Source organism: Buteo buteo, chromosome 10, assembly GCF_964188355.1.
Source record: "Buteo buteo chromosome 10, bButBut1.hap1.1, whole genome shotgun sequence".
Lineage (NCBI taxonomy): Eukaryota > Metazoa > Chordata > Aves > Accipitriformes > Accipitridae > Buteo > Buteo buteo.
The window spans coordinates 16723921-16736904 of record NC_134180.1 but is presented as its reverse complement, the minus strand read 5'-3'; the positions used below and the strand labels follow the sequence as shown (position 1 = coordinate 16736904).

Sequence of the window (12984 nt, the reverse complement as noted above, 5' to 3'; positions counted from 1 at the left end):
TGGGACAAAGAGAAAACTTCCACGCTGTACAAGCACTGCTCAGTAATAGCGAAAACACTGGTATGTTACCAACACAGTTTTAGTCACAAATCCAAAACACAGCGCCATATGGGCTGCTATGAAGAAAATTAACTCCACCCCAGCCAGACCCAGTACACCTACCCAAAATTATCTCTCTCATGCACATGTAGATTTGTTCAGAGGAAGGGCAGGAGAGGCGGGTTAAACTAAGTCTATTCGAATTGACAAGACCTATTTACAACCACAGAACTACACTAGTGATTGAAGGTAGTGAGCAGTACCTTCCTGACTGCAATGAGCTTTGTAACTGCTCCCATGATATCTGTGTTAAGATCAAGTGCAAGCTCAAGACCATTTTTTCAGGAGATCAGGAAAATCCTTGCTAGCTACTGCACTTCACTTCTATGTGGGGAAATGTCCTTCTATTTTGAAGGTGAGACATTTTTAAAAGTGGTATATTATACTGGAATTAGTGGAAATCTAAAGGGATACAAATATGCCCTTTAATAGCAGCATTTTTGAAGTCATTTAATGTTAAAGAGACCTCTGATACTGGATGGAGATTTAAAATTTTGTGCACAAGAAAGCATATTCTGGCAGATTAGGACTAAACAACTGACATACATATGTTTTAAAAACCAAATAACAAATATTCAATGTTAGTAAGACAAACTCTTTAAAGGAAAATTACCAATCACTGGTAAGGAAGTATCAAATACTTTTTATTTTAATCATTCTTTTAATAGAGAACATATTTTAAACTGTTTTCCAAGACCAGAAAATTGAATATAAGCTCCAGGGTTTTGTCATATAAGAGCCACATCAAAGTCATATCATATTTGACACACTGAAAACATTTTGGGATGTCAATGACACCTACACATGAGTGGTTTTAGTAACTGGCTACATGATATTTGGGACCACATGCTTGGCAAAACTAGAGATTTACTGTGCTCCTCTAATAAGTCTGATGAACATAAATAGAAAAAGGATTCCTGACTGATTCACATAAGCAATAATCTTCTATTAATCTTTAGTTCATTAAATTGCCTTTAAATTTTGCAGCATTTTAGTGTAAATATTGTAAGAAAGAAAAACAATGGATCAGTTAATGTTTTGAGCGCTGCAGTATTAACATCAGTGATATAGAACAAACACTAAGACGTAAATATATTTTGTTTTAAAAGCAAGTCACAGTTTAAAACAAAGACATAGAATGTTAAAACTATATCAACCTTCTATTGGCTTTTGCAATAAATTCCATAGTATTTTAAATAATTTTAGGAATGTCTTCATGCTGTAATATTAATCACCCTGCTTGCTTCAAAATCAAATTTGAGAGTTTTGCATGAAAAACCTCTTACTGCTGAAACATTAAAAGAAAAGGTGATCAGGATATTCCTGAAAACATGAATATTAACATAACTATTGTCCAGCTTTTCCTTTGTATTGAAAGGAAAATCTTTCCTCAAAGTTTTGTGTGTGTGTGCCCTAACACAGAAGAAGGGTGATTAGTGACCTGAAATTCAAGTGTTTAAATAATTGTGGTTTTATAATACAATGTCACTACAATGAGTATTTTCCAAATCGGATACATTTCTCTTAAATCAGGGTCATCCTGGCAAAGAGGGTCAGTCTGGAGATAAAGGAGCATTGGTGAGTTTTAAAACTTTCCATTTATTTACATAGCTTTCGAGAAAACCTTTGGCAGTTTTTCAGCTTTATGACACATTTGTTGCTCGAAGAACTATTTAGGAAGATAATAGAAAACCCATCACACTTTCAAAGCCTCTGTGTGCAGACAAACATATTATATTCTAAATATTATAGAGATTCTAAAAAATATAGAGATTACTCTCTTAAAGTAAAACTGATTGTGGAGTTGACAGAATAGCAATCAATAAAAGTTGCATACATTTCATAAAAGTAACTTCCAAATAGTTTGAGTTTACAATTCCTTTGTATGAAGTACCCACTAGGGTTCTTCAGAACCTTGGTTTTTCAAGATTTACAAATGCATGCATATACCTTGTATTTTTTAGGTCACCTAAAGTCAGTGGCAGTGAAAAGTAATTTCTTTATTTCTTTATGAAGAAATGAAGGGTCTTGGGGCTCTTTAAAGTGTTCTGCTTGCTGAATATTGACCCATATTTATCCAGAATATCACCCTTTATAGCACCTGAAATCAGTTTCAGTTGCAGTACTGATTTCAGTAGCAATACTAAAAGGTTGTATTCTGAATAAGTAGGATGAATGAATGAATGAATGAATGAATGAATAGGACATTTCAGAAAGTACAATTCCACTGACAGCAGCATATTATTATTTGTCCAAAATGTTCTTATCTGTTAGAGGCTTGTAGATTTTATCCTGAATTCTTAAGAAAATAAAGTTTACACAGAGCATTTATGTTTTGAATGTACAGGTGTGTGACCATCTGTCAGTTTTTCCTTATGTCTTTTGAATTTACTGATCAATTTCAGCCAAATTTGGTTGAAAATTTTATTTCTCAGAGATGTTAACAGTCTAAAGACAGTTAGAAAGGAGAAAAAGACCTTATCAATGGACCCATTAGGGAAAGATTTTGTTATCTGTCCATCTCAGGCATAGGAGTATCAATAAAGCAGCTCAGCCTCAGACACAGATATGTATGTTTCCAGGCTTCCTTACTTCCACTGTTTACAGAACTGTTTCTTTAGACACTGCCATCAGATTGCATAGTATCAAAGTTAAGCATCTTTAAAATGCTCAGCAAACCATAAATAACAGCATCCAGACACCAGACAGTATTGATAGCACCATGAGCCATTTAGCTTTCAGGTTTAGAATCTCTTTTTTTTTTTAAAGACCGTGATTTTTATTATTGTCATTATTTTAATCTCTACTTTTGACTTGCATCATCATCATAATTAACTCATACATTTTCTTCAGTAAGACACCACTGGTTTCTAATTGGCATCTTTTTGTTTGTTTGTTTGTTACATTTTCCAATTACCATTGTTTCAGATAAATTTAATGTGGATAGATGTTTCCCAAATACACAAGTAGAACCAAGTTCATAATTCTATTAATAGTTTTATAGTGACATTGAAGGGTGCTTTGTGATGCCATGACTTTTCTTAGTGGCAGGCAGCCCACTGTTATTTTGATGTCTCACACAAAACTGCTGCATTATAATGAAAGAACAAGGATTAAATTCAGAAGAGAACTGCTTGCTAACCAAGTACTGTACAAACAAAGGTTCTTTACTCCAATATATTTTAGGGCCCTCCAGGTCCTCAGGGTCCAATTGGCTATCCAGGTCCTCGTGGTGTAAAGGTAAGATTTAACTACTGGATTCCTTCCCCCATCCCTTTTTGAATATATACATGTGGGTAATTCTTTATATTCTTTCTTTAGGGAGCTGATGGTGTCCGTGGTCTCAAGGGATCCAAAGGTGAAAAGGTAAATCTGACTGCATTTAATTCCATTCCCTTTTTCTGTGTTCGTGTTTCACTGCAACGTTTTCTGTCTCCTTCACTGCAGTGTGTTTTCTCTTGCAGCAGTGGGTTTATTTTTGCCTTATCCTAAGGACATACCAAGCCCAATTCATAAAACAGTGACCTTCATGGTTATTTACACTGGTACAAAGTGAATATAAACCCTTCAGTTATTAGAATGGTTTTGGATCCTCTTCGCACCAGTTAAAGTAACTTAAAGTAACTGAGAAGCTTGTGCATCAGAGAGTTTTGTGGTGACATTAGTTACTTTATCTGTTTTGATAGAGCTGTAGGCTAGATTTTGTATTTTTACTAGGTTCCAGGTATTTTTGTCCCAGATCTTTGGCTTTGCCAAAGTGATGGACAGCCCCAGTGAGATGCTTATATATGAACATGAAGAAAGCTTTTACATCCACCTGATACCATTAATTATGTACCTAAAGCTCTTACTAGAGCAAAGACTAACTACTGCAATCTCTACTAACTTCTGATGGTCTGCAGTGGCTGAAACTACAGCCAGTATTGGTTTAAATTCCCACTTTCCTCAGCGCTCAGAATGAGAGACAGATAACGAACACCATCAGTCATATCACCTGACCACAGAGGTAAATTCAACCTTGTGGCTCTGATGGCTACTGTGTATATATTTGTACCTATTTCTAAAGCAGAAGACTCAGTCTTGCAAAAAAGTGTTGATTTCAGCACTAGAGATCTGTCTTTCAGGTTCAGATGCCAAGAGCTGCTGTACATTTTCAGGCTTTCCTAAACCACAGTTTGTCTAGTCTGCATACTCATTTTAGAGTTGCTCATAAGATTTAAGCTGAAAAAGAGTGTGTTTAAGACCTGTAGAGACTGGACAGTTCAAAAAACCAGCTTTTTCTTGTGCCTTATTGAGTGATTAATATCCAGCTAGGACAAAATACAGGACTCACGTATAAATAAACTTAATATATGTGTGTATCAATGAACACTGATTAGCATATTCTCCACCATATTTCTGTGTTCCTAAAAACTGATCTCTCAGTTGCAGTAAGACACTGAACTCTACTGAATACCTCAAAATGTAACACAAAGATATTTCATAGATTGTCCTCACAGTGCTTTAAAGGTGTGTTACATAGGCCTTTTTTACTGAAATTATTCAGATGCCATTACATGGGGGAAAGCACTGTAAGAGACAGAAATAAACTGATCATTCAGGAAAGCTGCTGTAGATCTGGAATGGTCCCAGAGATAGCAAAGGAGGTCCATCTCTGCACTGACCAGTAAACGTGACTAGAACTCTTTAGCTATTTTATTTTTTGTTAACAGCAGAAGAGGAAATAGAGCATTCAGCTCTCTCCTCCTACATGGAATAAATTCAACCTCTTGTAGATCTTAATAGCTGAAACCTCACTGTGAAAGCTGAAGAAGTGTTTCAGTTCATTTGGCAGCCATTTGGTCAGTAGCTGGCACATGGTCAGTCCTTGCTGATGTATTGCAAAGTTTTCTCATATAATTATTACTGTTCATGGCCATAACTGAGCAACTTTTACAACTAAAGCTTTTTTCATGTATTCTGCACTCCACCTTTTTCACGTCTCTCTATATTTTAAGAAAGACCACCTTGACATTTTAATATATGCAATATAAGACGACCATATAAAGCTTAGTTTCACCATCTAGAAAACATGGGAAACCTGCTTTTAGAATGGTTTTTAGCATATTTTTTTCAATGAATCACAATGGGTTACCTCATCTTTTTTTACATGAATACATACGATTGAGAAACGATATTTGCTTGTTTGATTTTTTTTTTTTTTGTAATTTTAATGTCTCCTCAGCTATTTTGAGCTGTTTACCACTAGCAAACCTATTTCTATCACCCTTTCTAGGGTTATTTGTTGCATGCAGTATGACTACTTCTGAACAGTCAAAATGGCTTTAGCCTTGCAATCCGTCTCAGTTACTGAATAGGGAGAAGATAAAGCCTTTGTGGCCCCAGGAATGCAAAATGCAAACTTCTTTTTCAAAGTGAGGATGAAATATAAAACCTTTCTTGGTTTTTTTCAGCAGCATGGAGCACAGTATCGCTCTTTCCCGACCTTTATGACTATCCAAATATTACTCAGATTCTAAGTCAGCAATATTACTTCAGCAAATAAAAAAATTAACAGCATCATAGTAAAACATTTTACTATGTGCTTATTCATCACAAAGACCTTTGCTCCAGGATATAACTAAGCATCAGATAGAAATGCAGTCAATAATCTTTGTTGTCTGGATATTGGAACAGTAGATGTATGATGAGTTAGTTGAAGAAAGCAGGAACCAAAAGCTGATCAGTTATGCTAGAGCAAGTCATGAACAACTCCACTGAACAACTCTGGAGATTTCTGTTTGTTTCTGAACTAAATCATACAGGTTTAAATGAAATGTGTCTGACTACTGTCTGCTTGTACTTCACCATGGAGACTTATTAAAATGCTCGCAGTAATTCTCTGCCAGAATTTACTAGGCAGTAAATAAGTAATCCTCACTAGGAATAACAATAATATGCACCTGTTTTGCCACTGTATATGGATTCAATCTTAATGTCCATTGTTTTTTTCTACTTTCTTTCAATCATGTCAGCCAATGAGAGTAGGCAGGGCTGAGTATTGCCGGACATCGAACTACTATATAGGGATGACTACTTCTTCTTTTGGGTTATGAACATTAATATGTCTTTTTTTTATTATTTTATTGAGATGTCACAACCAGCCAATTTTTTTATTCCTTTCATGGTACTATAGACACTAATTTAAAAGAAAAAATAGTTAAAAGGAAGGTTCTGCTATCAAAAAGAACAACACTGAATAATTTGCCACCAATTTTTTAGGTAATTGAATAGATGACCTTATTAAAAAGAGTGATAATCAAAAAAAGTTTATGAATTAAGAAAGGACTTTGCAAGATAATTCATAATAAAACAGAAAGATTACATTGTCTCTAAACAGATTTTAAACAGCTTTAAACAGCTGTTATTAGGAACTTTCAGTTCATTTTGACAAAAGTAATTTTGTATAGTGCACTGATATACTTTCTCTAAAATAGTGATAGCCTTGTTAGATTTTCTGGTGTTTGAAGTTCTCACTTTATCTATGCAAATTATTTTAATGTAGTGTATGTATTTTCTTATTCCATCTGCAGAAAAAAAAATCCTCTCTATTACTAGAATTTGTTACATGCATTTCTGCCTTTTTTAGGGTGAAGACGGTTTTCCAGGATTTAAAGGTGACATGGGCCTTAAAGGTGACCGGGTAAGCTTTTATCATAGGCCATATGTTCTTAAAAAGCTTAAGTGTTATTATTTTGAAATAATCACTGAAGTGAACAAATAAATTTAAACCAAAAATGAAATAAAAACTACTAGTTTAAATTATTTCTGTTCCTTGTGCGTGCACAGATTTGAGCCAGAGATTTGGTTCTTGTGAATCAACAATGGCACAGTTATAAAGAGGTAGATAACGTCAGTCTTGGATATCCTTTTCATTAAGCTTTTTTCTAGGGAATCTCCTCTTCCAGATTCCAAGATCCCCAGTATTTGCCTGAGGAAAATTATCCAGGATTAAGACGTTTCGATTTCAACCTAGCATCTTGCAATTCTCTGCCAAAATGTTGTTTATTTAGCCCAATGGGAGCTTACTTCCTTTCATAAGAAGTGTGGAGGTTCTAAAAAAACTTATCACAAGAGGCTCCTGGCCTGTATCTGTTGCCTGTATACATAAATAACTGTGAAGATGGTATCCATATAAGTACTTAGGTACAGACATTTTTCTTCCTATGGACTGTCAGAGTGCCTTCACAAGAATTTACAGAAGGAAGAATAAGAATACACAGTTTCCGAATGCAGCTCTCTTCAGGCAAGGCAACTGGGCTCTTACACTTTGTGACAGTAATATTCAGTGCCTAATTTATATGTATTTGCATTTAGATAATGAACATAAGCAGTGGTATTTTCCTAATTGGAAATTGGATGGGGCTTTGAGCAACCTGATGTAGTTAAAGATGTCCCTGTGCATTGCAGGGGGTTTGGAATGCAAAGATGACCTTTAAAGGTCCCTTCCAACCCAAACCATTCTATGATTATATGATTATATGATTCCATGATTCTATGATTCTAATCTCTATTTACATTTACAGAAAACTTATTTTCAAGTAATTGTAGGTAGTCTCTCTAATATATGGACAAAGGCTATTGTTCCATATTTATAAGGTGGTGTATTTTAGGGAGAAATTGGTCAGCCGGGTCCACGAGGAGAAGATGGTCCAGAAGGTCCAAAAGGTCGAGCAGGTCCATCTGGGGACCCGGGTGCTGCTGGTCCAGCTGGGGAAAAGGTTAGTAGCCAGATATCAACATAAACATGTCATTGCCTCATAACATAGATGGAGACCATGACCTTCATCACTAAAAAACCAAGCCTCTAGATCTGCAAAATCTTTAGCTACCTAACAGTAGCTTTTATGAGACACTACTACAGCAGACCACTGGAGTTCACCTTTGAACAAGTAGTGGGAATCATTATTTTGTAAGTATACAAAAAGGCATTACAGTTCTTCATTGGCACATAAGGCAGCTAAATTCTTATCCCAAATTACATGCAGTGAATGCCAGCTAAAGAAAATATGATGCAAAGAAAATACTTGGGCACAAAGGAGGATAAAGGTGCTGCTGGAGATTGAATTAATATTCAGTCATATTATGACAAACTGTGACATGAAGATTTTTTAAACAGAAGACATATCCCTAATAAATATCCAAAATAGGGTTAGCGAAAGTGAAAGGTGCTGTTAAAAGGGAGGACTGAAGAAAAGGATGGTGACATGAAATACAGGAGAGAACAAGCACAAAGATAAATACAAATCTCTGTAGAATCTCTGTAGAATCCTGACCTCAACAAAAAACACCTGAGATGATTGATATAGAGGAGGAAAGGAGGCTGAGGAATGCCTGTGCAGGTACCATAGTTCACTGGGTGACAGCATCAGAAAAGAAATGTGATTTCAGCAGTGGCATTTTGGATAACTGGGAAAGAATGAGAAAATAAAATAAAAATTATAGTTCAGAAATGGGTATACTATATTTCACTAAAGTGAGGAGATGCTGATGAAAGTATTACCCTTCACATTTTTTGGTGAACTGTGGCTTTAATGCTAGTTCTGCCTTGAAAAGAATAGGACAGAAGGTGCATTTTATATTTCTTTCTCAGTTTCACTGTCTTTGAAATAGGAATAGTATTTTCCAGCAACATCCCATCTGACAGCATGATTAATTATTCTATCTGTCTTTTTATCTATATACAGTCTTCGAAATATACATTGAATTCTTAATAAGTATGTGGTACTACTAAAAAGGTAACAAGGTTCACAGCTAAGAGTTTTGCCAGGAAGAAAAAATGTATTCAGCAAACTTGGGAACAAACTCTCTTTTCATCAAAAGTTGCTACTTTTTGCAAGTACATCATTAGTAGAACTTCAGAAAGATGTTAGGGTTAAAATTTGAGCATAATATCATTCATAAACTCTTAGAAAAGTATATATCCAAAACCAGTTCATTCATTACAAAAAAGGTTTATTCTCAGGTTTACTTCACTATTGGAAATTATTTATGAATTAATGTTCTCCACAATTTTGCAAGATACCAGCTATTAGATCATTGAATTGATTCATTAGGTCATGAATCAAAGAACATATAAAAAAAGAAACTCAAAACTATTGTCCTACATGAATGCAATCTGAGTTCACACCAGAAAGCCAGTGTGCTCAGTTTTAACTAGATCAGCAAAAAAATCTGGTATAATAAGGGTCATATAATCTTCACCCACAATATATTTGTATTCTCCAGAAAGAACTGTATGTTTCATGGCAATGGTTGTTTTTCTGTATCGCTGACCTGACAAAAATGTAAGAATATTAGGGATCTTACAAAAATTTATATTGTTATCATGATAACTGCAGAACAATTAATTGACAGACGACATCTACAAAGTAGTCCATCTTTCTCAAGTCTTTATAACCTAAGTAAAAAACCAAAGTGAACCAAACCAAGCCAAAACAAACTTTGTTTTATAGTTGTTAGTTTTTAAATATGAATTTGAGTTATTTCTAATTCTTATTCACATTGCTCAATGTGAATATAGGTTCGTGTTTTCAAGCATTTCTTCTTCACTATGACATATATGGGACTCTCACTGTCTCACAAGTCCAGAATCTGAAGCCCTAAATATCAGAAGATATTTGAAAAAATTATTGGTGTTGATAACACTGTTAGCTGGGCTTGGAATTTTAGACCCAAAGTTTTCCCTTTTCTACAAAGTTTTATACCTTTTCTTACCTGTTGAAAGTCAAGCATCTGTGAATATTCTGTGGATACTTGGCCAGAACAGAGTGGGTCAGCGAAGAATTCTATGATGTTGGTCCTGTGATGTTTATTTTAGTGCAAAGACTAGAATAATCTTTGTGAACTCTTAGATCTCCCCACAATATTAGGGAAGTGTCTGTAAGACCAGTTATCAATGTCCTATTCCTTTGTCATTCCTATGACTTATTTAATGCAAAGGTACTATTCTTCCATAGTAATGAAAGTACCAGAGTAGTCTCTTATTCTCTACATCCACCTGATCTTGTGATAAGGAAACTCTCTTTCCCAAGTAGGTCTAGGCCTGGATTTGCTTAGTAAAGGAAATGCTAAGTATGGTGCCAAAACAATTGAGGAACATATCAGAAAAGAGCTTATATTCAAAAAACCCCCTGAATCCACACTCGAAACATAGGCAACTGGGCTTGCTTAATCATAAAATCAGGGACAAAACTTTCACTGAATTTGGCAAGAATTTGATGCACTGTCATGCTGCAAAACATTTCAATCATTGTAATGCGTGCAGCTTGTTTCAGTGTGGCACATAACTGGCAGCATTATAATTATTTTCATAAATCGAAGAATTCTTCTTTAATAATGTCTCAGCCAGTCACATGCACTTACATGAATATGATAATACACAACATCTTTGTTCATGTGCTGCATTTTTTATGAATAGACATGTTTATTTTGGCAGATTTCCTTTCCCATACAGGTCTCTCCTTCCTCTTTTTCATTATCTAAGTTTACTGCAGAGTACCATATTATATTGAATAATCATACCTTTTTCATTGAGATGTTCTCCAAAATGTGATAGACTGGAACATAGGCAAATACACAAATTCTTCCCCAGAGTTCCCGTCTTTCAAAAACTGAAACTGCTTTCCCTTGCCTTTGAAAGTAGCAAACCATCACTCATCCTCTAGAGGTCTGAAGAGTCCAACTCAATGGCATAGGGTACTGTATTTATTTTCTAGGAATGGTTAATGTCAGTGTTGATCAGACTGTTCATCCTGTTGTCCTTTCTTAATGTAGCAAATTGGTAATATTTGTTGACAAAACTGTTGTCAGCAAATAGTCAGTGGGGTATGATGTATTATAGTCTCAAACAGTTTAGAACTATTCAGGAAAATAATTGATTCTTCAAATGCCTGTCAATGAAAAATCTGTGGAAAACAAAGCAGCTATCACACAGTATAAATTAGAAACTATTTCTTCTCACTTAAACCCATTAACACCCTGATTTCTTAGAGAATATTAATAGTTTAATGACCTCAGCCCCACATCAGTACACAGTACTTCATGAGGAAAAAAAGAAGACACTGAGGTATTGGCTTTGCTGAACCCATTCATTGGAGTGGGATTTTTATTCAAGTTTGGGGAACTAAGCCCACTGGTGATTAATAGTAAAAATGAGAAATTGATTTAATTGAATATTATATTCCATGAAGTATCATCACTAAGTTGTGGAAAAAGTGTTTTCTCTAAAAGTTTGCTGAACCACTAAGGAGGATAAAATAAAATTTAACACTGCCTTCTTATTGCAGGGTAAGCTTGGTGTACCTGGATTGCCAGGATATCCAGGAAGACAAGGCCCGAAGGTGAGCTGTAAATGAGCTGTATATCTTGTGCTTTGACATTAGTCGCAATGGCAGTTATTTTATTAGTGTGTTTGGGGAAGCAGGGTGTCGGCATCAAAGCAAGGTCCATTTTTCACTTTTTCTTTCTTGACAATCATGTTCTGAAGTAAAATCTTTAAAAACGTTGGATTCCCTAGGGCAGGCTCTTTAGGGAGCACTATCTTTCCTATTCTTAACTATACTGCCCTCAAACCTTTGCCATCCTCTCATGAGTTGTGTTTTTGTGCAAGCAGCAGACTGCCATTTGAAAACAAAGGAACTGCTGATACCCTTGAAAGACAATGAGCACTATATTGACCGCTAAATGGATGCTGATAGTGATGGGAATTTTCCATGTGGTACGAGGATTCCATTTGTGTCATTACTGCTTCTTCCACAGAATAAGCCATATTTCTTTGAAACATATAATTTACAATTTTGATCATGTTTTCCTTTTGCTTCTGTTAAGACAAACCTGACAAAACCCAACCCTTAGTTGATTTACGTGCCTACATCTATCCTTCAGCTATCATTTATGTTTTGATTGCAAAGAAAACCATATAGGTGGCTTCTGGTTTAAGTGAAGGGTTATGTTTTCAAAACATTTTTATGAAACATATTTTTAAAAAGGCCATCCTAACACAGCTTTAGGAAATGGGCACACTAAATTAATTGCAAGTTCTCTTTTCTGAGATTATCAAGAAAGAAAAATAATTTTACAGACATTTCCCAGTGTAGAGGAGGCCATTAGGGAGACATTGCATCTCCAGACTGTCTCAAAGATGAGTTATCTAAGGAAATTTCACAAGTAAAAGAATCCCTTACCCCTTCTACACAAATGAACAATCAACCTGCAGTAAAATCCTCAACTTTGCTCTACTTTGAGATCTATTTTTATTTTCAAATTTGAAATTATGCTTTTTTGGAAGAAATACAACTTCCTGGCTGGCTAAGCAAAGTGTTTTTCTGACTGTGGCCTATACTTTGGCCCTTTTCAGTCAAGTGAATGAACTCTCTGAAGAATGTTTATTCACTGAACACTCTGTGTTAGTGAAAAATATCAAAACCGTCTATGGAAAGTATGCATGAAAACTATTCACCTTGAGAGACATGGGGTTTTGCTTCTGTTTCTTAACACATATGTCTGAGATTTCAGTCTCTCTTTTTGTTCTCCTTTAGAACTGTCTTTTGAAAAGTCTAAGATCAAAGAGGTCTTACATTATTCAGTTCTAAGAACAAAAATGATGTAACACTTCAAATAAAAGTTGATTCTTTTTTCAGCAAAGACTTGATCAAGAATTTCATTACATTAAATTTTTATCACATTAAAATTGAAAATAGTTCTCAAGCTGCAGTCACTGTTTGCCCTTCTAATTTGTTGCTTAAACTTCCAAGAAAGAGTAATGACAGCTACAATACATCAACTCACTAGAGACTTGTTTTGAATTCACAGTCCAGTTCAAATTAACATAAGGGAGGGAGAAAA

The 12984-nt window shown here is 35.1% G+C and overlaps 1 protein-coding gene across 1 annotated transcript in view; it reads left to right on the top strand.

The window, feature by feature from the left end:
- Positions 1–12984, top strand: part of COL11A1 (collagen type XI alpha 1 chain) — a 164533-nt gene that overhangs the window by 80440 nt on the left and 71109 nt on the right. Inside the window, exons 26-31 of the mRNA XM_075038798.1 lie at positions 1633–1677; positions 3286–3339; positions 3421–3465; positions 6728–6781; positions 7752–7859; positions 11427–11480. Coding sequence (XP_074894899.1) covers positions 1633–1677; positions 3286–3339; positions 3421–3465; positions 6728–6781; positions 7752–7859; positions 11427–11480 — 360 coding nt within the window. The remainder of the gene's footprint in view (positions 1–1632; positions 1678–3285; positions 3340–3420; positions 3466–6727; positions 6782–7751; positions 7860–11426; positions 11481–12984) is intronic.